This window comes from Trichosurus vulpecula, chromosome 1 (genome assembly GCF_011100635.1).
Source record: "Trichosurus vulpecula isolate mTriVul1 chromosome 1, mTriVul1.pri, whole genome shotgun sequence".
Lineage (NCBI taxonomy): Eukaryota > Metazoa > Chordata > Mammalia > Diprotodontia > Phalangeridae > Trichosurus > Trichosurus vulpecula.
The window spans coordinates 359,054,819-359,078,245 of NC_050573.1; the positions used below are offsets into that span (position 1 = coordinate 359,054,819).

The window sequence follows — 23,427 nt, forward strand, 5'->3', positions numbered from 1 at the left end:
AAGGAAGATCAGGAGACAGAATCAGCAGAAAAGAAAGAAGATGCAGCCCAGCCAGTTCTATTCTCTTACTCAATTCTAGGTCTGGCTCATTTTCCATGGACAGTGCTTGTCCCAGATGTAAGTACTGTTGGATGAGCCCAAGAGATGGCTGGACATTCAACTCTATGTCATAGACAGAACAGTAGGAATTATATGGCTCAGTTAGCCCATCTCTTTTGGATGATAATGAAATTGCTTGAGTTGGTTATTTAGTATTCAGGGCTTGATACAATCAGCACAATTTCACCTCCAAAGAGCAGCATCTGGAGGACCTCACCATCTAGCCCAGGGGTAGCCCTTTCAGGAAGAAGATTCTCCAGCATCAGCACCAACTCATCAAATAAGGACCCCAGTGGAAAAGCAGCCAAAGACCAAGTAATTATAACAGCAGCTCTTCAGGGAAATATGTAACAGCAGCTCTGGCTAATTGAGAAGGCACAACTCTATGGGAAACTGAACTGACAGAATCAATTAGTCAATGAATAAACATTTATTAAATACCTACTATGTGTCAGGGATTGTGTAAAGAGCAAGAGATACAAAAAGAGGCAAAAGACAGCTCCTGCGATTAAGAAACTTACAATGTGAAGGGGGAGACAACATGCACACAAATATGTACAAAGTAAACTATATTCAGGATAAATAGGAAATAATTAACAGAGGGAAGGCACTGGAATTAAGAGGTGTTGGGGAAAGCTTCTTGTGGAAGGTGGGGTTTTAGCTGGGACTTGAAAGAAGCCAGCAAAGTTAGTAGGTGGATCAGAGGAAGAACTGTTAGCAGAATTTCAGCTGGCAACACCTTTAGGAGCATAAGTAGTCTGTCCTAGGGAAAGTTCCCACTATTTCACTGGTATCCTGTGGGAAGTTGTAATCCTTTGCATATGGGGGATTTCCCTTTAATATGTAACCCTGCTATTATATTTTAATTGACTGCATTTTGCCTTTAATGAATACCATGTCACTTGGTCTAGGATAAGATATATTGGTAAAGGCCAAGATATGATTGACCCCCAAATTCCATAAACCTGGGTCTAGCTGAGAGGGCTCTGGGCAACACCAGTAACTAGGCTGCTGCCATGTTTCTTTGTGAATAAATACTTACCTGAGGCTCTCTTTCTTACCAACAAAACTGGTTCCCCACCATTAATCACCCGTCTTCTTGGGATGGGGCTTCTAGTACCAACTGCGGAACTTCCCTAAGACCAAATACCTTCCCTGGAAAATAAGATGACCAAATTGACCTCAGCAATGAAAATCTTCGTGTATCCAAGGCTAGAAAAACAGAGTAACTATGGTTAAGACTAAAGCATTCTGAGTTTGTCAGAAGGTAGTGTTGTAAAGAGTGATTTTTATTCCCCTCCAAATTCATGGTAGAATTTTCTCTAGAGGAAACTGTGTTTTCATTCTTTGGTTTCTCGGGTAACAATGTTTTGTTTATCTGGTGTCTTTTTTTCTATTTTTGGAAGTGTACAAGGCCCTCTTTTGGATATTTGGTTCTCCTGGGGGTTTTCTGCATGTGAGGAGAGTTTCTTCTTCTTGGCCTTTTGGGGAAATAAATGCACTTGGTGTTTCTGGTCCCACAAAGTGCCTTTTGCAGAAATGGAGTCAGGTTGCAGATATTTAAGGAAGTCATTTGGAGGATGACAGTGATGAGTTAGTAAGGCATCCCAGACAGAGGAATGGAATGGCACTTGATAAAAGGTGTGGAGCATGCGATACAAGCCAACCCCCAGAATATATACCTGACTGGAGGAGAGTGACTGAGTCAGGGGCTAACGGGAGATGACGTTCATTAGATCACTGGACTTGGCGAAGAACTTGATAAATGAATGAGAATACTAGAGGGGGGAAAAAGGCTTGGAAAAACAATTAAGAGCTATGGAAGAAATAATTGGAAAGGGAATGAAAAGCATGGCAAAGAGATACAAAACTTTACCCAAGCAACAAACTCCCTAAAAATTAGAATGGAACGAATAGAAGATAATAACTCCATGAGACAACAAGAAATATATAAAAAGTCAAAAATTAATCCATGTACAGTGCTTTGTAAACTGTATAGCACTATACAAATGTTAGCCATTATATATGCTTAGCAGTGATATTGCTAGGTCATTGGATATCCAAATTTTAGTTACTTTTGGGGTATAGTTCTACATTGATTTTCAGAATAACTGGACCAATTTACAATCCTCACAATAGTGCATTAGCTTTCTTGTACTTCCACAAAACCTCTGACAATTGTAAATTTCCTTTTCTTTGTGCCATCTTTGCTAATATCATGGACTTGATATGAAGCCCCAAATCATTTTAATTTGCATTTTTCTCATTATTTGTGATTTGACACATTTTCTTATGGTTGTTGATAAATTGATTTCTTCTCTTGAGAACTGCCTATTCATATTCTTTGGCCATTTACTTACTGCTGTTTTACTAGATTCTTGCTCTTATATATTTGAATCAGTTCTCTATGTATCTTGGATATAACACTTTTATAGGAGAAACTCGTAAAGATTTTTTTCTCCCAAATTAACTGTTTCCCTTCTTATTTCATCCACATTTATTTTTACTTGGGCAAAAGCTTTTCAGTTGTATGTACCCCAAACTATCCATTTTGTCTTTTGCCATTCTTTTTCTCAATTGTTTGTTCAAGAAGTTTTCCCCTATCCATACTTGTAAAAAGATATCTTCTTCTATTCTCCTGTCATTTGTTCATGATATAATCCTTGGTGTCTATTATGTTGTATGGCATGAGGTAGTGGTTTAATCCTAATTTCTGACAAATCTGCTTTCCAGTTTTCCCAGTAGTTTTTGTGAAATAGTCTTTGGATTTATCAAACACTAGGTTCCTATGTTCATTTGCTTCTGGATCTTCTGTTCCTCATCTGTCCCACTGGTCAAATTATATATTTTTTAAAGCATTACCAAAAAGTTTTTGGTGATCATTGCTTTGTAGCATAGCTTGAGCTCTGTTACTGCTAGGCCTACTTTCTTCTTGCTTTTCCCCCTCTCCATGATTTCCCTTTGGGATTCTTGATCTTTGTTCCTCCAGATGAATTTTATTATTTTTTTCCCCAGCTCTCTAAAGTAACCCTTTGGCATGGCACTGAATAAGTCAATTAATTTATGTCTCATTGTTAATTTTATTATATTGTCATGGTCCAACCCTGAGTAATTAATATTACTCCAATTACTTAGGTCTGTCTTTATTTTTGAAAAGAGTTTTTTATAACCGTATTCATAGAATTTCCATGTGTATCTTGGTAGGTGGTCTCCCAAATATTTTATATGTTCTGTAGTTATTTTAAATGGAGTTTCTTTTTCTATTACTTCCTGATGAATTTTGTTGATAATATACAGAGAGGCTGATGATTTATATGGGTTTATTTATATGCTACTACTTTGGTAAAGTTATTAATTTTTTAAATTAATTTTTTACATAAATCAGTAGGATTCTTTAAGCAGACCATCACATTATTGGCAAAATTGGTAATTTAGTTTCCTCTTCACTTAGCCTTATTCCCTCAGGTAGTTTTTTCTTATCTTATTGCTATACCTTGTACTTCTAGTGCTCTATCAAATCATGGTGATGGCAGTGGATATTCCTGCTTTATTCTTGATTTTATTAGAAAGATCTTTAGCATTTCTCCATTCCATATAATAGTTTCTCCTGCTTTTAGATGGGTAGCATTTATCATATTTTAAAAGTTCTATTTATTTCTATGTTTTAAAAAATAACATTTACTTTTGACATTCATTAAAAAAATTTTTGTTCCAAATTCTGTCTCTCCCTTCCATCCCTCCCACAGTCATTAACAAGGCAAGCAATCAATTTTACACGGGAAGTCATGCAAAATGTATTTCCATATTAGACATGTTGAAAAAAAAGGCAAGAAAAATAAAGTGAAAAAAAGATATGCTTCAGTTTGCGCTCAGAGTTTCGTCAGTTCCCTCTCTGAAGGTGAATAGCATTTTTCATCATGAGTTCTTTGGAATTGTCTTGGATTATTGTATTGATTAGAGTAGCTAAGTCCTTCATAGTTGATCATTGTTATAATATTGCTATTATTATGGAAAATGTTATCATAGTTCTGTTCACTTCAGTTTTCATCAGTTCATAAAAATCTTCCAAAGTTTTTCCAAAACCATCTTCCACATAATTTCTTACAGCACAATAGTATTCCATCACAATCATATACCACAAGTTAGTCAACTATTCCTGAACTGATGGGCATATCCTCAGTTTCCAATTCTTTGCCACCACAAAAAGCAGCTATAAATATTTTTGTACATATAGATCCTTTTTTCCTTTACTTTAATCTCTTTAGGATACAGACCCAATAGTGGTATTGCTGGACCAAAGGGTATGTACAGTTTTATAATTCTTTGGACATAGTTCCAAATTATCTCCAGAATAGTTGGATGAGTTCACAACTCCACCAATAGTGCATTAGTGTACCTATTTTCCTATATCCCTTCCAGCATTTATCATTTTCCTTTTTTGTCATGTTAGCCAATCTGAGGGGTGTGAGGTGGTACCTCAAAGTTTTTTAAATTTGCATTTCTCTAATCATTAGCAATTTAGAGCATTTTTATATGACTATTGATAGCTTCTCATATCCTTTAACTATTTACCAATAGGGGCATGACTCTTATTTTTATAAATTTGGATCGGTTCTCTGATCCTTTAAAAAGGAGGCTTTTGTTAGAGAAAGAGAAATCTGCTGCATTTTTTTTTCTGTTTCCTGCTATCATTCTAATTTTGTCTGTGTTAGTTTTGTTTGTGCCAAAACTTTTTAAATTCATGTGATAAAAATTATCCATTTTATTTCCCTGTTCCTTTCTATTTCTTGTTTGGTCATATACTCTTCCCTTTTCCATAGATTTGTCAGGTAAATTTTTACCATACTCCCGAAATTTACTTATGATATCAGGTATCTAAGTCATCTACCCATTTTGACCATATCTTGGTATGTAGTATAAAATGTTGGTCTATGCCTAATTTTTGCCAAATTGCATTTCATTTTTCCCAGCAATTTTTGTCAAATGGTGAGTTCTTGCCCCAACAGCTTAGATCTTTGGGTTTATCAAGCACTAGATTACTATTGCCATTTACTACAATGTATTGTGTACCTAATCTGTTCCACTTTATTTCTTAGCCAATACCAGATTGTTTCGATGGTTATCACTTTGTAATATAGTTTGAAATCTGGTGCTGCTAGACCACCTTCTTCACATTTTTTTTCATTGATTCTTTTGATGTTCTTGACCTTTATTCTTCCAGATGAATTTTGTTATTATTTTTTTCTTGCTCTATAAAATAATTCTTGGTAGTTTGGTTGTTATTGCACCGAATAAGTAAATTAATTTAGGTAGCATTGTCATTTATTATATTGGTTTGGTTTACCCATGAGCAATTAATATCGCTCCCATTATTTAGGTCTGTCTTTATTTTCATGAAAAGTGTTTTGTGTTCATATAGTTCCTAGGTTTGTCTTGATAGGTAAACTCCCAAGTATTTTTTACTGTCTGCAGTTGTTTTAAATGGTATTTCTCTTTCTCTCTCTTCCTGCTGGGTTTTGTTGATAATATATAGAAATGCTGATGATTTATGTGGGTTTATTTTATATCCTGCAACTTTGCCAAAGTTGTTCATTATCTCAGCTAGTTTTTCAGTTGATTCTCTAGGGCTCTCTAAGTTTACCATAATATCATATACAGAGTGATAGTTTTATGTCCTCATTGCTTATTTTTATTTCTTTGATTTCCTTTTCCTGTCTCATTGCTACAGCTAACCTTTCTAGTATTGAATGATATTGGTAACAGTGGACATTCTTACTTCACCCCTGATATTATTGGGAAGGCTTTTAGTTTATTTACATTTCAGATACTGTTTGCCCTTGGTTTTAAATGGATACTACTTACCATTTTAAGAAAGACTCCATTTAGCCCTTTGCTTTCTAGTGTTTTTAATAGGAATGGGTGTTATTTTTTGTTAAAAGCTTTTTTTTTTTGCATCTATTGATATAATCATATTATTTTTGTTGTTTTTGTTGTTAATGTAGTCAATTATGCTGGTGGGTTATATAATATTGAACTCGCCCTGCTTTCCAGGTATAAATCCCACCTGATCCTAGTGTATGATCTTGGTGACATATTTCTTTTTTTGCCTTGCTATTCCTATGTTTTAATATGGTTGTTTTAAATTAAAAAAAATTTTAAGACTAAAATTTTAAATTCTATCTTGCCCTGGCTAGAAAGTACAAGGACCACTCATAGATATAATCTCACTCTGACTGGCACGAGAACTTTGACTTGTTCTGTTTCTGACTGGGGTTGATTTGTCCATTCTTAGACAAACTGGTGGGTGGTGCTCCTGAAGGCTTACTATATAAATACCAAAGGATCAGCATAGTCCTCTGCAGTTCAGAACTCTTGAGGGCAACAGATCCACCAACCTTAGCCTCTCCAGTAGATGGGATTGAAGACATGTAGTACCACACTAGGCACTTTAAAAAATGGTGGTTTTTTTAAACAAAAATTGCTGTCAAATCTTGTCAAAAGTTTATTCTACGTCTATTGGCATAATATTTAAATTAATTTAATTTTTTTGAATAAAGGCCATGTTTATAGTTTTCTAATATATTGATAAAATCTTACATTCCTGGCATAATCGATACTTCACCTCTTGGTCAGTAGCAGCTATGCATAGATCTTAAACCTTTAAGGGACTTTACATCTAATCCTACTCCATTACTTTACAGATAAGGAAACTGAGTTGCTTCATTTTTTTTTATTCCTGAAGACAGATTGGTTTTTGAACTTGGAGTCAGAGGACCTGGGTTCAAATTCTTAGTTTATAGAACTAAGGCCAAGAGACTTGCTCACCCAGGGTCATTTGATTTTTAAGTGTCTGAAGCATGATTTAATAATAATAATAATAGCTCACACTTACATAGGGCCAAGTGAGTGCAGAATGTCATGTAGGGCTGTTTGACTGGAATGGAGAATATGAAACAAGTTGTGATTATTAATAAGGGAAGTTTGCTAAGAAGGGGAGAATTGGAGCAGGTCCTAATTGTACTTTTAACATTATAACAACAAAGCTAGAAATTATATAGCATTTAAGGTGTGCAAAGCAGTTGTACATATGTTATCTCATTTGAGTCTCCTAATAACCATGGGAGGTAGGAAGTATTACTATCCACAAAGAAACTGATCTCAAAGGAAGTTTAGCCACTTGTCTGGGGTCATACAGCTAGTGAGTGTCCTAGGCAGGATTTAAACTCAAGTCTTCCTGACTCTAGGTCCCAGCCAGGAGCCATTAAAAAGTTCTGAAAAGCAGAGTCTTATGTCCAGAATTACATTTAACTAAGATAATCCCTGTGGTCTCAAGTAGAACAGACTACGGAAGGAAGTGTCTGTAGGTAAAGAGGCTAGTAAGCTTTTGCAATGGCCTAGCTAGGCATTTGTTGGCCGCCAGTCAATAACATTTATTGAGTGTTCACCACATGCGGAGTACTATAACTAGGTACCATGGGAACAAAAGGCAAAAATCAGACCCCACTGATATCCTGGAGTTTACAGTGTGAAGTCCCTGATCCAGGGCCCTGGATGTGGGAATGATGAGAGTCACATTTAAAGAAGTGGCACCAAATTTTTAGAATTCTGGTAACAGAGTGGATATGTGGCATGGGGAGAGAATTGCCGAAAGTGGTGGCAAGTTTTTGCACCTAGGGAAACAGAAGAAGAATGCTCTAGACAGGAAGGACAGGAAGTGACTGAATCCAAATGGATTCAGTCAAAGGGCCACACTTGAGGACCTCGAGAGTCACATGTGTCCTAGAGGCTGCAGGTTCCCCACCCTGGAGATAGAAACATTGCAGACAGAGAAGGCAGAACATAGAGCTGGGGAAATGGACAAGGAATATTGTGAGCAACGTTCACCTATAAGAGGTAACTGAAACTGACTGTGCAGCTGAGCTCTCTGGAATGGGTGGTATGGGACTGAAGCATTGAAATTCCTGATATTGGGACAATTAGTAGTAATGGGAAAGAAGGGAAGAGAATAGACCCAGATCTATGTGGTCAGAGGTGTGCTGAAAAATGATAATAAATTTTAGCCAATCTGGTAGGTGTAAAATGATATCTCAAGGTTGTTTTAATTTGTATTTCTTTAATCAATAGTGATTTGGAGCATTTTTAATATGACTATAAATCATTTTGATTTCTTCATTGGAAAACTGCCTGTTCACATCCTTTCATGTACAATCACTTTTTTTTATTGTACTATGTTATGGAAATGCTTGCTTTATTTCATAAGTTAAAAATAAAATTAAAAAGAAAATTATAATAATCCAAATACTGAGACTAGAAAGGGTTTTAAAGAAGAGAGGATGTCCAGTCTTGTCAGAACCAGTGGGCGGAGCCTTGTATATTGAATCTTGTTAGAAGGAGGTCACTGCAGATCTCAGCAAGAGAAGTCTCTGTTGGACTGTAGCTGTGAAGCCAAACCTATTTTATTTGAAATGCATGGGCCTGTGTAGGCTTGTGAGGGCAAGAAGGGGAGTCTTTCAGAATAAAATACAGTACGGCTGGGCTCCTCTATAAAAAAAAAACGCAATATACAAAAACCTCGGTTTACAAAACAACTCAACAAGGGGCTAGTATTAACATTTCCAAAAGGTTTTCTTTTGCTTTAGCAAACCATTCATAACAATTTGACTTACCAAAATTTGGTTCATACTTAGGGTGAAGTAGCTTCTGCAGAACAAGGTGTACCAAGACAAGATGGTATGGACTAGAACTGTGATTTTATTGTTATAGGAAACTCTAGATAAGGAAACTCCCTCCAGTGGTGTAGATTGGCGACTGCTAACGAGTTGTTAAGGGTATTGAGTGGTTAAATGGCTTGTCTAAAGTCAGAAATGGGACTTGAGCTCAGGTCTTCCTTCAGTTCATTAAACCACCATAGGGTGTCGTTCATACTGTGCTGAATGAGCCCAAATCCAGAGAAGTAGTGAGAATCCCATCCTGACTCTGCAGGAATTATCTTCCATAATATTATTTGGATTCCTGCCTACTAGCTCTCTTATCTCAAACTTTGTCCTGATTGTTTCTTTTAAACCCATATAACCATTCTTCTCTAATACACTTTCCCCAGTGTTCCCACTTGGAGTACATAGGTCTTTAGCTGACTCGTGGCACTGCTCTGATCAGGCTGCTGTTGGAGACTCTGCGTAGGAGGGGTGTTCTTCCTGCTGCCTGATTCGAGCTTCCAGTTTTCAAAGAGGAAATGGGGGAGGGGGAGAGAGGAAAGAAGGGAATGCAGGAATGGTATCCAGCTGGCTATTGGCTTTCCAGACACCCTCACCAAGGAGTAGTTGCTCAACTCTTGATTTTGACCTGACAGTATTTCATTGCTTTCATCATTGAGTGTTTCAAAGCCATTTCAAACAAGGATCTGAATTCAAATAACTCAAAGCCTAAATTCTGAGGGGCCACAGAGAAATATCATCTCCTCTCCACGCTCCCGCCTCCTTGTCAGTGAGCTGACAGGTTGATTACAGTACAGCTCAGTCTTAAGACTGTAATATTATGCTCGAGACCCTTATACAACACTCAATAAATCTGCTGGAACTAAATAAATAATGAATTTATTTAAGTCCATGTACAAGTGAAATCCAATACAGCTATTACAAAGCATTTTTTTTTTGCAAAAAAAATATCCATACAGTGATGTGAGCTACTTTGTTACACTAGGATTTTACTGGAAGAATACTGTCCAAAACACTTAGTGGCACACACGCATTCACAGAGATTCCATGCAAGCGGAATGTGAAAAAGGGCAGCTCTGGGCCCCTGTTAGCCTCCCTCCTCCTGCATAGTGGCTTTTTGCCTTGACACATTTAGATAGCTAAGACAAAAAGGACGTTTGGGGATTGAACGAGCCAGATAGTTCCCTCAGCTCTCTATTTCCCTTTCTGTGTGAGTCGATTATGGCCTCAGATTGTGGAAAGGGAAATCAATTACTTTTCATACTGGACACAATTGTAAAAACCTATTAAATGGGAGCACGATAGGAATAAGTGCCTAGAAGAAAGCAGGTGCTTACTTTGCTCCGAAAACCAAACTTCTATTTACAAAAAGCCAAAATTCTCATTTACAACTTGGTCTCTATAACGTGAGGCAATGGTACGGAACTTGTTCCCTCTATCATTAATCTACTTTAGAATTCAGTTTTTCTTTGAGAGCAGCATAATGGAAAAGATATAACTTTATCCATAAATATGGAGTCATGTGTGTATGTATATATATATATTAATTTTTCTTTTTATATAAATGTATATATACAGATAGATATGCTCTCTATATAGCAAGTGCATATATACTGTGTGCATATCTATATATGTATAATCATACATTGACATAGATATATATATGGACTGTATATATGAGGAAAAGTTTGCTTTTTAAGTAGTGTATAATATTATAAAGACACACACTTTATTATGACATCTGAAAAAAATCCAATGAAATGTTGCTTATTGTTATACCAGTACAATGTTAAGAAAGCAAATACATTGTCAGATATACAAATTCACAAATTACCAAAAAAAAAAAAAAACCCCAAACAAACCCAAACAACATATCTCTTACCTTTCCACTAGTGCATCCTCTACACTTCCCCACCTTCACCAGAACTGCTTACCTTACACTGCAGAACACTAAAATTCGTTCAAGGTACTGCCTAACTCTTGGGTAGTGCATCCCAAATGTTTAATCCTTTTTCTAATTGAAAAGGGTGACCTAATTGTTAAGAAGATAGCTTTGGTGGGGATATGGGAGTTAAAAATGTCCATTTTCTCAACTCAGGGAGCAGTTGTGTCACAGTGACAATACTTCCAATTAATATCATGCCATTCTCTACTCTTTACATGACCAACCCACAATAAAACCCATACACTAGCCTTCCAATGTGGGAGACACCCATTTTAGAGATCAGAAAACTGAGGCACAAAGAAATGGAGCTTAAGGTCCTAGAACTAGGACCAGAATCCTGCCTTGAATCCACTGATCCTACCTGCTTCTGCTCCCTTCCACTTCCAAAACCACCCACTTCTCCACTATGATTCGACGTAGTCATTGGCTGTACCCCAAATGAAGAGGACTGCTTTTCCTTAGTTTGCTTGAGGGGTATCATTGCTATAATGAAATGGTAGCAATTAACCATATTTACATTTCTCCACGCCTTCCTTTTTCCCTCAGATCTAACATTCCTTTGAGTTGTTGAGTTAGGAAGCTGGAAAGGGACCAAAAGGATGACTTAGAATAACCTCTTTACAGATAGGGAAACTGAGGCCCAGAGGGGTCATGATTTGACCATGATAACACCACCAGCTTGTGGCAAGAACTAGTGTTAGAACTGATGTCCCATCAAGGTCTCTCTGGGTCACTGCTCTTTCCACTAGGTCACATGACTCACGTAGCCTGGTCTCAGGCAGAAAGCCACCTAAGTTTCCTTTCCCAGGAACAGCAACAACCCTCAGACCAATAGCAAACACTCAGCACCATGCTACTTACTGCCTTTCCCTCCCCATGTTCAGTGCTCCACACCACACATTAAAAGGAAACACCCACAACTTTGCAGACCACGAGAAAGCTGTTAGTCAAACCATCATCGCGATCTAATAACAAATAAATTATTTTAAAGGTTACAATGCATTACATTCACTCTGGACATACACGAACTATGCTCACAGGTTAGCTACCAATCGTCTGACAACTTCCCAGAAAATGGTTGGAAGCACCAATAGAAATAACCAACAAAGGTGTGAGAAAAATATCTTAAGATCATCTGAGTAGAGATTACTACTATTTTTTACCAAAAAGAAGGCCTCATCTTGGAATTATAAACATAAGCAGATATAAATTTATCTTTTACAAATATATATATGGTTTTTATGGAGTACATAAAACAGCATTTTGAGAGGTGGCAGTGGCCTCAAACGCATTCATTAAAAACACTAGGAGACTACAGTATATTTTTTTAAAGACCTCTCTGTAGAGCATCATGGCACAACTTTGTAGTTGCGCCCACACCTGAGAACTAGAGCTAAATATTTAATAGAAAAGAAAATAATATTCTTTATGCAAATCTGTAAGGTGGGTTTTTTTAAGTGAAAAGCAATTATAAATTCAGCACATTTTCTGTTTTTGCATGGATATGCCAACACTTCATTCAGAAGGAAAGATGATCCCAAATGCTATAATTAATAAACAGATGAATACACTCTCCCCTTTCCCTTCTGATCCAGTCCCTGCTGTCCCCCTCCCTTTCTCCAGTTCTAAAATCCATTCCTGGAGACATAGTTCACTGGGATTGCCTCCTGACTGAAGCTCAGCTCCTGCCTCAGGACTGGTGATAGTGATGATAGTGGTGATGGTGGTGATGTTCGTGGTGGTGGTGATGCTCATGTCTCTGAATGACAGGAATGACGTAGCCCTCATTGGTTAAGACAGGGGGTAAATCCCGGATCACCTCGTGCTCCAAGACAGCAGGTTGGGAGTGAGTGGCTTTCAGAGGGGAGTGGGCATCCTTCGCCTTCTGTCGGTACTTCTTGTGAGGGTGTAGTTGTTGCTGGAGGTGGTACACATCCTGGGCTGCTGGGGAGGGTGTGGCTGGCAGGTAGTAGTTAAATGCTTTCCCTGGCTTCCCACTACTGTTGCCACCTGTCATGGCTGGCATTTTGCCAGAACCCTTGGGCGACTTCAGGAACTGCTTCTCTTGGCCTTTTAACCTTTGTTGCATCTCCAAGATCCTCTGGCTGGGTTCAGCAGCTGGGACAGAATAATCAGCAAGCACCTGCGACCTCCGGTGATGCACCATGTGGGCCTCGGACTCCTGGGAACGTGACCTGTTTTGGGAATGGGAGGGTCTGCCGTGGTGTTCTTGTTTGGGTTGTGCTGGAGGGGAACCTGCACATAGAAGGGGATAAAGGGTTAGGGCCTTTCTCCTAAGCCCCACCCCCTCCATACGGGAGTATGAAAATTCATATAGTCAGTGCTTAGTGCAGTGCTTGGCACATAGTAGGTGCTTAATAAATGTTGATTGATTGATTGTCTTCTTGTATGCTTTAAATGCATTCATAGATTTCAAGGTGGAAGAACCCTTGGACACCAACTAGCTCAAATCTCTCATTTTTAGGCAACTAGGAGGCACTTTGCATAGAGCATGGACCTGGAGTCAGGAAGGCCCAAATTCAAATCCTGCCTTAGAAATTATTAATTACGTGACCCTGGGCAATTCACTTAACCTGTTTGTGTCAGCATCCCCTTCTGTAAAATGGGGATACTGGTTAAGGATAGAATAATATTTGAAAAGTACTTTGTAAACCTTAAAGCACTGTATAAATGCTAGCTATTACTATTCAGATTAGGGAACTGAGGCCCAGTGATAGTGAATGCTTTTAGTAGGTTCTCTGACTCCAAATGCAGCATTCTGCTGCACCATGACATTGTATCAAAGGTAAATTTTCAAAAGCCTGGAGTTGACTCATACATAAGCTGTGGAAATGCCCGAGAAAAATTACCTGAAAATGGCTCTGAGTATCTGTGTCTGCCATTAAAGATTTTAAGTACAGATTCTATCTTGAATAATATGGGAAAGCCAGACAATTCAATACTGGGCAACTTAAGTTTATCCATTTTTAAGAATTCCCTTCAAATCTCCTTATTTTGTTTTTGTTTTTGTCTGAACCTCTGAACTTATCAGTATAGAAAACTCCTAGTGAAGAATTCCCCTCCACTAATGCAGATCAGCAACTACTCTACAATTTATAGCCTGAGAAAGTTTCCTGGCAGTAATAAAAGGTTAAGTGACTGACCCAAGGTCACAAAGACAGTAGTATCAGAGATGGGTCTTGAATCTAGAGCATCCTGACTCTCAGGTTGTTCCTCTCGCCCCCGCCATGCTGCCTCTTGAATGTCTTTCAAATATTTTAAATAAAAGCCAATTTAAAATGATTTAGTACAATTTTAGAAAACAGGCATCGTTCCTTTCTAAAGTGTTCATTTGGTGTTTTTCCCCCTCTATTCACAAGCCCCACTGCTGATGGAGGAGGTATCTGATAGGAAATACCCTTTAAGTAATGCATTCATCTGACCTGTTGTTAGAAAAACAGGATAGATGAGTTAAACTATTGGTACTTCCCGAAGGGGGGGAAAATTTGGATTTAAAAGTCATTAGGTGCTTTGGATGTTATGCCTCAATGTTTTGCTAATCCCCTGGGTCAGGATATTTCAAGAACATTTCTACAATAGTGTTTCCACTCCATGCTATTTAGATTAAAACAATCCCCCTCTGCTTTTTCCCTTTTGCTTTTCTTACGTCTTTAGAGACTAACAAAATGTAGCAGAAAAGACTGGGAAGAGGCCATTAAGAGCAAAGCAGGAAGCCTTTTGCTAGGAGCTCTCTTTCAACATGTTAAAATAGAGCATACTGGTTCAAGAAACAGGTCATGATGAAAATGTTTTGTAACACAAGGTCAAGTTGTATATTGACAAATGACCACCCACACCTGTATGTGTGATTTCCTACCCTAAATGTTTGCTTGAATTATACGATGATAATAATAATGATACGAGGCATCTTATAGAGCATTCATCATTATCCCCACTTTACAGATGAGAAACTGAGGCTGAGGAGGGTTAAGTGGGGCCACATAGCTAACATCTAACATAGGATTTGAACTTAGCAGGATTTAAACATAGGTCTTCCTAATGCCAAGACTGGCATGCTATCTACTACATCCATAGTAGTCTATGTTGCAGCTAGCTGTCTATGTATACAGGGCCCCAATAAATAACAGAATCCGCTTCTTCTCTTTAAGAGAATGACCAAGCAGTATAATCTCTTTATCAACTGGAGTGTATTGACTGGTGCTTAGTCACTCGTCATTATAGATGATCTTTATGATGGCTGATTGACCAGGGATTCTTGTTCAGGTACCACGTATATTAGATGCCTCTGAGGTCCCTTTTAGACTCTGAGTTTCTGTGATAATTTGTGGATATAAAAATCTGGAAGAATCTAGGAATTACATGGGATCTTTCTTCCACCTATTGATAATACTATTATTTGACATATAAAACAACACGTTGCCTTATAAGCTGAGATGGAAGGATGCCACTGGCATTTTCCCGCAGTGTACCCCAGGAAGAAATGTCCTGCTACACTGAGACTCGTTGGTATATGAACACATACTTTATCATAGGTAGATAATTTTATATCACATGTAGTCATATGGAGGCAGCTAGAGGGCTCAGTGGATTTAGTGCTGGACCTGGGGTCAGGAAGGCTTCAGGTCAAAACCAGCCTCAGACACTTACTATCTGTGTGACCTTGGGTAAGTCACCTAAGCTCTGTTTGCCCTAATCCACCAAAAAAGGAAATGGCAAACTACTCGGGTATCTTTGCCAAAGAAAACCCCAGGAATAGTATGGTCCATGGGGTCAGGAGGCATTGGACATGACTAAAGGACTCAACAACAACAACAAAGTCATAGGGAAGAGAGGCTGGAAAGGTGAAACTCTCCTAATTGGCTTGCATTCATTTTATAAACCACACATTCAATAAATAAATGGGGCATGAGTTTCCCTGAACTCTGAAGAGTGATGATAAAATTAGATTTTATTTTATAGGAGCTTTAGAAATCCTTATCCTGTTTAGCTTCTGGATCCCCAAAAAAGAGGATTATCTGCATTTGAAGGTTCCTTGTATCTCATTTAGACTATCTACCTGGCCCAAACTTTGAAGTGTAGTTCTCAATTCCAGCAAGATCAAGGTAATGGTTTCTTCTCTCAGTATTTTCATCAACGCAGTACTGCTCACGCACGGTGTAATGGTGGTGGTCATTGTTTGGCCTCCTGTGTGGGTAGGAAACGAACAGGACATGAATATATTAGTTACAAGACAAAAACCATATTGAAGTAAAAATCCACACACACACATCCATAATCCCTACTTAAGTGTCTGTAAGAGGCTGTGTGATAAAGTAGAAGGAATGTTATTCTTGAACTCAAGAGGCCTACTTCGGAATCCCAGCTCCAATATTTATTATCTGTGTGACCATCTTCAATTCACTTAACCTTTTTGAGTTTCCTCTGTCAGATAAGAATAATGACATTTGCACCACTAACCATGCAACTATGGGGTGAAGAGTAGAGAAGAAGGGTTTTCAAAAACTTGTGAGTGCTATGTAAATGTAATTTATTATGACGATTATTTCATTTGTACTTAAAGCATAACAGAGGGCTAGTTGAGGTGTTAAGGCATTACAGTAATAATAGCTTGCATTGAGATGGGTTAATTTTGAGAGTTAAAATGATTGGCTTAAGATCATTTAATTAGTAAGTGGTAGAACTGGAAAAAAATAAACCTGGGAAAAACAAACTGGAAAGAAAGAGCTGCAGCCAAGTCCAGTGTTCTATAGGCAATGGACAAGAATTCATTACGCACTACTATATGCAAGGCACTATGCTAGGTGCTGTGGATACATAGACAGAAAAAGTGAAAACAGACCCTGCCCTCAAGGAGCTTATATTCGAATAGGAGAAACAGTAGATGTGTATAGAGGTATATATAAGGTACATACAAAGTAAATACAAGAAAACCTCACAATGGGATATACTAGCATCTGGGAGAATCAGGAAAGAGCTTCTGTAGAAGGGGATATGAGTTGGATCTTGAAGGAAGTGGGGAAGCCAGGAGGTAGAAATGAGGAGGAAGGGCATTCCAGACATGGGAGATATCCAGAGCAAAGGCACAGACACAGTGGATAGAATGTTATGTCTGAGGGACAACAAATAGACCAGTATGCCTGGATCATAGACTATGTAAGAGGGGATAATATGTAAAAAAAAATTGGAATGACACAAAGGGGCCAAGTTATGAAGAACTCTAAATGCCAAACAGAACGATTCATATTTGATCCTAGAGTAATAAGCAGCCTCGTGAATTCATTGAAGAGGGAGGTGACATTGTTGGACATTCACTTTAGGAAGATAACTTTGGCAGTTGGAAAGAGGATGGAAGGGGGTGAGGAAAGACGAGGCAGGTAGACCAATTAGGTGATTACTGTAATAATTCAGGGAAGAAGTGATGAGGCTTTGAACTAGAGCTGTCATGGAGAGAAGGGGAGAAATACAAGAAATGTTATAGAGCTAGAATTGGCAGAATTTGGCAACTGATTGGCTATGTGGGGTGAATGAGTATAAAAAGTCAAGGATAATATTGAGATCATGTGACCCTGGGTGACTGGAAGGATAGTGGCATTCTCAACAGTATTTGAGAAATGTGGAAGAGGCATGGATTGGGGGGAGTAGAGGGGAAGATAATGAGTTCTGTTTTGGGCATGCTGATTTTGAGCTGCCTATGGGTAATCCATTTTGAAATGTCTAACAGGTACTTGGTAAAATGAGATTGAAGTTCAGGAGAGAGACAAGACCTGAATAAATAGACCTGGGATAAGTAAATAGGGAGCTGGATAAATAGAGGCTGAACTTCATCAAGCTGACAACCAAATATATGGGAACTGATGAATTAATGAACTGAAAGAATATAGAGAAAAAAGAGAAGAGGGCCATTGGAGGATCCACTCACAGTAGTCAGTGTGATGTGGATGCAGATCCAGCAAAGGTGACTTAGAAGGCACAATCAGAGAGGTAGGAGAAAGATCCAAGAGAGACTAGTATCATGAAAACCCAGACAGGAAAGAGTACCCAGTGGAGAAGGAAATCAATAGTGTCCAATTCTGCAGAGTTCAAGAAGTATGAAGAACAGGCTGTTAGACTGGACAATTAAATGAAGACCATTGGTAACTTTGGAGAGAACAGTTGAAGTTGAACGATGAGACTGGAAACCACCAAACTTAGACAGCCTTTTCATGTCAAGATGAAAAGGAGAAGAGAGATACAGGACGATAGCTAGCAGAAATAGCAGCTTCTAGTGAATTTTTTTTTTAAGGATGCCAGACTTTAAGTGTATTTAAAGGTAGTAGAGAAGAAACGAGTAGACAGAGAGAAAATGAAGATTAGAGAGAGGAGGTATGAAAGTGGGGTCAATCTGCCAAAGAAGATATGTGATACTGCCTATAATGGGGATCAACAATTTACAGGAAACAAATCACATGATACATACTATACCGCATTTAGACACTTTAAGTGAATAACACGTATAAGAGGAAAAACAAGGAGGAAGTAAATTATTTAAGGGAAGTATTTTGTATTTCTAAATAGGTTTTGATCAATGGGCACACACCCCTACTCATTTAGGGCCATTCCAAAATGGAAGACTATCACTCTTTGAAAGAGACTGGGAGTAACGCACATGCCATCATCCCTTCTTAATTAAGCCTACTGAACACAACAATGAACCAGCTAGAAAGCTTGTTTTGCTTTTTTTGGAAGGTAGAGAAAAGCCAATAGGGCAGGATTTTGTTTATTTGACTGAGCTTAAGTCAGAAACCATGTGTTCACAAGAAGAATGGAGCCCCTGGTTCTTGCATATGAAGTATAATGAACAGAGGGGCACATCCTGAACACTCAACATCTTTTTCTGGTGGTCATCATCTTTTTAGTGTGGGGCTTCTCACTGGGTGTGACTTGACCAAAAATAGAAGCTTAGCCCTGTTTGCTTATATCTCCATGACCTTTCCTCATATGAGATGAAACCAAGGCACCTTCTGGTCAAGAGACTACAAACTTTTCAGTGTCTTACCTGACATGAGCAGATAGTCTCTTGTCTGCGATCCTCATTTCTTCAGGGTGCTCTCCTTCAGTTTTACATCGAATAGCTTCTCGATCTAAATGACACATAATTAAAACTGCTTTACAATGAAAAGTGACATGCGGTAGTCTACCAACACACACATATATTAGGCACATTTACCTGGATGTCCCTCCTTCCTCTTATTGGAGGGTTCTGGGCTCACAGTCAGTTTCACCCGGAGTGTCTTACTGTTGGTGGAGGAATGGTTGACTGAAGCATCTACAACTTCATAAATGGTGTGCATCAAGCTGGACATGTCCTTATGTAAGGATCAAAACAAGAGAATATCAGTATCCAGAATTAATGAATACCTTATCTCCAAAAATAAGCAGCTAGATGGTGCAGTGGATAGAGCACTGGGCTTGTAATCAGAAGACTCATCTCTGTGAGTTCAGATCTGGCCTCAGACATCAATAGCTGGGTGACCCTGGGCAAGTCACTTAACTCTGCCTCAGTTTCCTCATCTGTAAAATAAGTTGGAGAAGGAAATGGCAAACTACTCCAGTATCTTTGCTGAGAAAACCCCAGAGAGGATAACAAAGAGACGAATCTGACTGAAATGACTCAACAACATATATCTCCAAACAGCTTAATGTTAATCACACAATGCACACAGTCCCCACTTTGTTTTTCATTTTCAATTCATTCAAACAGCTCTGACAGAACTCTAGCATCATCTATCTAGTAGTCAGGGATAGAATTTCATCTTTGATATAGACTTAAGTTTAGTTCCAGCAACTCCAGAGAAAAGGGAAGTATTCTCATTGCTGTTAGAATGACATATCTCTAAATGACTGAAATTTCAAACAGATTTTGGTCTCAACACAGGTTTGTTTTTCTCTTATTCCTAGCCCAAACTCAAGTTCTAGATGCCTAGTTCACTTAGGAGGCTGGGGTGGTCACTTTAAAGTGCCTTAGCCATCTGAAGCTGAGGAAAAAATATAAAAGGACCTTCTGCACATGCCACTGAACTGACGGTGGGCACCTGCAAGGCCCTGCTAATGGAATCACCACTGTCTTAGGAGGAAATAGAGCAGTGAGTCATCAAAGGAGGTCACTGGCATGGGCAGATATGCAGAAGAGAAAGAGAAGAAAGTTGATGAAGTTGTGTTAACTGTACTAAGGGCAGCTAGAGTGACTCAGTGGATACGATGGTTTCAGGGAGACCTAATTTCAAATCTGGCCTAGAAACTTAGTAGCTGTGTGACCATGGGTAACTCACCTAACCTTGTTTGCCTCAGTTTCCTTCTCTGTAAAATGGAGATTATAATAATAGCATCTGCCTCTCAGGGTTGTTGAGGGGATCAAATGAAATAATAATTGTGAATCGCTCAGCGTGGTGCCTGACACACAGTAGGCGCTACATTAAATGTTAATTATTATGATTATTATTGTTGCTGCGCATCCAAATCTTGGTTGACTCTACCCAGTCCCTGTATACAAGGTCATATAGTCTATCTTTCCAAGTGCTCGGTCTATTTTCCAGGTAAAAACAAATATTACCTCTTTGGTTACTTTTCCACTGTTGTCAAAGTCATACAGGGTAAATGTCCATTCTTGACGATTGTCATCTTCCACTGAGACATCGCACTGAAGTTCCTGAAAACAAAGATTTCCTTTTTTACCCAAAACCAAAAATCCTCAATAGAATATGTGACATCTTTGCTATATGTAGCAAAAAATGGGAGCATGTTTCTGTTCCAGTTTTATAGAATATAATGGGAGGAAGGAGGAAGCCAACAATTTCTCCCATTTATTTTATGATGTGCATCTTACATGCTTTATGTTGGTCTTTCTGATTTTGTTTAATTTTAAGCAAATACCTAACTGAGCAGATATGATATATAAAAATCCAAATTTACAAAACCAATTAAAAGATTATTTGATTCCTTGAGAGTATTTTAATAAAATCATTCCATTTGTGAAAATTCATTTGACATTAGGGAGCACAGTGGATAGATTGCCAGTCCTGGAGTCAAGAAGACTCATCTTCGCGAGAACAAATCTGGCTTAAGACACTAACTAGATGTATGACCCTGGGAAAGTCATTTTACCCTGTTTGCCTCAGTTTCCTCATCTGTCAAATAAGCTGGAGAAAGAAATGACAAACCACTCCAGTATCTTTGCCAAGAAAACCCCAAAATGGGGTCATGAAGAGTCAGACAGGACTGAAATGAATGAGCAATGATAACAGCAAAAAAAAAATGGACTGGGTCGAGAGTTTGGATCACATCCTAAGCCTTTCACTTACTGAGGTAACCTAAGTTTTCTCATCTGTAAAAAGAGGGTGTTAGATTAGATGGTCACTAAGATTTCTTCTGGGCCTTGACAGTCTATGCTTTTTCAGAAGATGTCTATTGCATGAAATGAAGCATACTTGTGTGGGTTTTATGTTAGGGCTAGGCCTTTAATCATTTGTAGGAAATAATTTTCAAGGTCTGAAGGAAGGTCTCTAGTGCTTGCAATTTAATCTTTATGTTACTTTAAATAAGAACTTTAAATATTCCATCAGAAAAACCTTCACTTCGGAGAAAACATTGGGCCAAATTCTTCTCCCTCCTCATTCTGGGTCAGGGCTAATATTTCAATTTATCAGGTGTGGAATGCAGGGAATGCCCCCCCCACCCTCTTTCCGATACTCTCTGGGAGTTTCTACTTTGGCAATGTAGATTCATGTGTTCTGATGTTATCACTGAGATCATCATTCCTATTTTGCCGATGGGAAAGTTGAGGCCTCAAGAAGATTAAGGAAGTAAGTTACAGTACAGAGAAGAATGGGGGGATTACGACCATAACTCCTGCCCCTGGGTGCCACACTAATGCTGTCCCCAGTGATCTATGGCATACATTGTTGATAATGCCAAGAAAGTGGGTTATCTGTCATATACTATAAAGTTAATAACTGAGCATCATTTTTTAAAGTTTAGAAATGGAAGTGGTGAGAAGGAAAAGCAACATCCTTTTATTCCCCTCTACTTCAACTGTAGCTTACCTTGCAAAATAATAACTTTTTATTCCAATAATACCAAATACCTTACAATGGGCGCCTTGTGCACAAGCCAAGGAATTCTAAATTGTTTGTTAAAGTTTACTTTATATCATTTCTGTAGTACAAAATGTGCAAAGCCAAGCAAAACACTGAATTAAAAAATATTTTAATGCAATGCAAAACAATTTTAGCCTTATTAGCAAAATTCCATGGCAGGATCCTTTGCCCCCTATAAACTTGCCAAATTTAAAGTCAATTCCACTACATTTTAACACACTGTAATTTGCTAGAGTATAAAAGAGAATTTTGTTCCTGAAAAGTCAAATTGGAATCCAAATTTAAGGACCAATATGTATTTTAAATACACTCAAGACCTGATGAACTAATGTGTAGAGAAAGAAACATAGTACAAATAAAACAGATAAAGACACAACATACATCAATATTTAACCGCTTCTTCCCCATTCCTCGGTTTATGTCTTTATTTGCAATTTTTTCTCCATCTTCTAGATTAAAAGGCTGTATGTAACCTTCACATCCTTCTATTTTCTCAGGAGGAAGAGCAACTGTGAGACCAAAAGAAAAACTGGTAAGAAGAGTATAGAATCTCTCTAGCTTAGTTTTTAATTCAACCATGCTGAATATTCATAAATGACACTAGGGGCCAAGGAAGGACCATCCTCAAAAAGATTCCGAGGGTGTAAATATCAGGAGTCAGAAATATGGATCTGTGTTCTTGCCTTCTTAGTCTCTCTCACCCTAGTCCTTCAAGGCCAGACTCTAGGCAAGGGAACAGTATGGAAGAGAAAGGGTTTCCTTCATCCTTCTCTATGAAATAGCTTTGATTGGCTCTTTTAACAAGATAATAAAGATCTGTTTGGGGAATAAATGGTTCACTGCTAAGTGGATGGTATACAGAGAGAATAATCCCAACCCATTAGTAGAACTTTCTCATCAGCGCCTAGAGATATGATCTTGTCTCTCATGGTTCCTCCTCCAGGGTGGTAGAGAATGGAGTTAGGAGCATAAAGAGAGAGTAGAAAAGGGAAACAAAATGGTAGATGGGCAAGGGAGTATTAACCAAATCACAAGAACCTCATGAATGATCACAGAGTTTTTGTAACTCCCCCTGCCCCTTACTCCTTCTATTTAGGAGTTACTCAGTAAGTAGAGCACCAGCCCTGGAGTCAGAAGGAGCCAAGTTCAAATTCGGCCTCAGACACTTGACACACTTACTAGCTGTGAGACCTTGGGCAAGTCACTTAACCCCAATTGCCTTGCCTTCCCCCCTCCAAAAAAAATTCCAATTTAGGATTCTTATTGAGGGGATCTAAAGTAGAATACAAGGAGTGTAGAGTAAGAAGATTTGGGTTCAAATTCAGACTTTATGGCTTATCAGCCGTGACCATGCCAATCATTAAACTTTTCAAAGCTTTAGTTTTCTGCTCTGTAAAGTGGGTTAACAATTCTTGAAAAAAAAGTTTTATGGTTGCCTTTCATTTTTGTACCACAATCATTTACCTTTGACCCTTCTCATCTTAAAAACATCCTAACAAGCAAAAATCCCTGGCAA

At 38.3% G+C, this 23,427-nt stretch overlaps 1 protein-coding gene across 2 annotated transcripts in view; it reads right to left on the bottom strand.

The window, feature by feature from the left end:
* Positions 1 to 9,695: 9,695 nt before the first annotated feature.
* NKD2 (NKD inhibitor of WNT signaling pathway 2) overlaps positions 9,696 to 23,427 on the bottom strand; it is a 105,438-nt gene continuing 91,706 nt past the window's right edge. For both annotated transcript variants that reach the window (XM_036741645.1, XM_036741644.1), the window contains exons 5-10: positions 22,293 to 22,420; positions 20,369 to 20,464; positions 18,986 to 19,124; positions 18,815 to 18,899; positions 15,836 to 15,963; positions 9,696 to 13,014 (exon numbers count right to left, since the gene is read on the bottom strand). In XM_036741645.1, the coding sequence (XP_036597540.1) occupies positions 12,449 to 13,014; positions 15,836 to 15,963; positions 18,815 to 18,899; positions 18,986 to 19,124; positions 20,369 to 20,464; positions 22,293 to 22,420 (1,142 nt within the window). In that variant the 3' untranslated portion in view covers positions 9,696 to 12,448. The remainder of the gene's footprint in view (positions 13,015 to 15,835; positions 15,964 to 18,814; positions 18,900 to 18,985; positions 19,125 to 20,368; positions 20,465 to 22,292; positions 22,421 to 23,427) is intronic.